The 1068-nt window shown below is 33.1% G+C and overlaps 1 pseudogene across 1 annotated transcript; it reads left to right on the forward strand.

Moving 5' to 3' along the window:
* The first annotated feature begins 373 nt into the window (after positions 1 to 373).
* Positions 374 to 901, forward strand: TEOVI_000460300:pseudogene (annotated as a pseudogene). The gene is given in 3 exon segments: positions 374 to 427; positions 429 to 818; positions 821 to 901. Coding segments are annotated over 3 exon segments (525 nt in total).
* Positions 902 to 1068: the final 167 nt, after the last annotated feature.

Raw genomic sequence — 1068 nt, forward strand, 5'->3', positions numbered from 1 at the left:
CCAATGTAAAATTTAGGAAAGCAGATAGTCGGCGTCTTTACAGCAGACACCCTGTAAAAGTTGTAGTAGGCGTGACGAAAAGTACCGTATCTGGCTATTTAATTTTCATCATAATGTACATAGGGGTTCACGTAGCGCGTAGCAGCAGTTGTCCTTGACTATAAATTAAAAGAACAAAAACGGCAGGTCCTTGATGAGATATAATCTCAAAACAATGACATCACACTGTTTAACAGCTACATCATAAAAATATCAGAGCGGTGCATATATATTTGTAAACATTACTTCATAACTAATCATATTTTCTGCACAACTGCCTTCTTCTATCAAAATATTCTATCATTTTATAAGAATTTTAAAGTCTTCTATTAGTATGGAAATATTGTCTTATGAAATATATAGGAAGTATTTATCCAATAATAGGTTATTTATCTTTTGTTATTATTAGGATTAATATACTTGTTTCGCTATACAGCCTCTTTAGTGAAGGTGATCCCATTTCACTTGAAATTGTTGAGGATGAGTATATGATATTTGCTTCAAAGGATGTCAGGAATATTTGGAAAAATGAAGATTATTTGGTTGTAGCTGGAATACCTTCAATAGATAATGATGAGAGATTTAGAAGGAGGAATTTACAGACAGCAACCTGTTGGAGTTATCCCGAAGTGGCAACGAAGGCAAATAATTTTAGTGGGAAATTTCTTATTGTATATGCATTTTCACCTCATACAAATAACAATTGTAAACTCAAAGAATTTGTTAGGAAAGAGACGAAATTAATCCAGGATATTATTATTTTACCTGTTTGTGATGAAGTCCAACAACAAATAAGAAAGTGGGAGATGCTGGTAATTGGGGTTGGGCAGCAGAGCTCACGATAAGTAGAAAAACATATTTGTGGTTTAAATTTGCAGTTGAAATATTTAAAGCGAGTAATCCATATATAATGAAAGCAGATGATGATATTTTTATGAGAGTGCCACTGTACATGCAATATCTAGAAGTGCTTCCACAAGAGAAACTGAATATGTGGAGAGCTCTTGGTTATCCTAAAGATTTTAGTGA

Source organism: Trypanosoma equiperdum (assembly GCF_001457755.1).
Source record: "Trypanosoma equiperdum strain OVI genome assembly, contig: ctg_936, whole genome shotgun sequence".
Taxonomy (NCBI): Eukaryota; Euglenozoa; class Kinetoplastea; order Trypanosomatida; family Trypanosomatidae; genus Trypanosoma; species Trypanosoma equiperdum.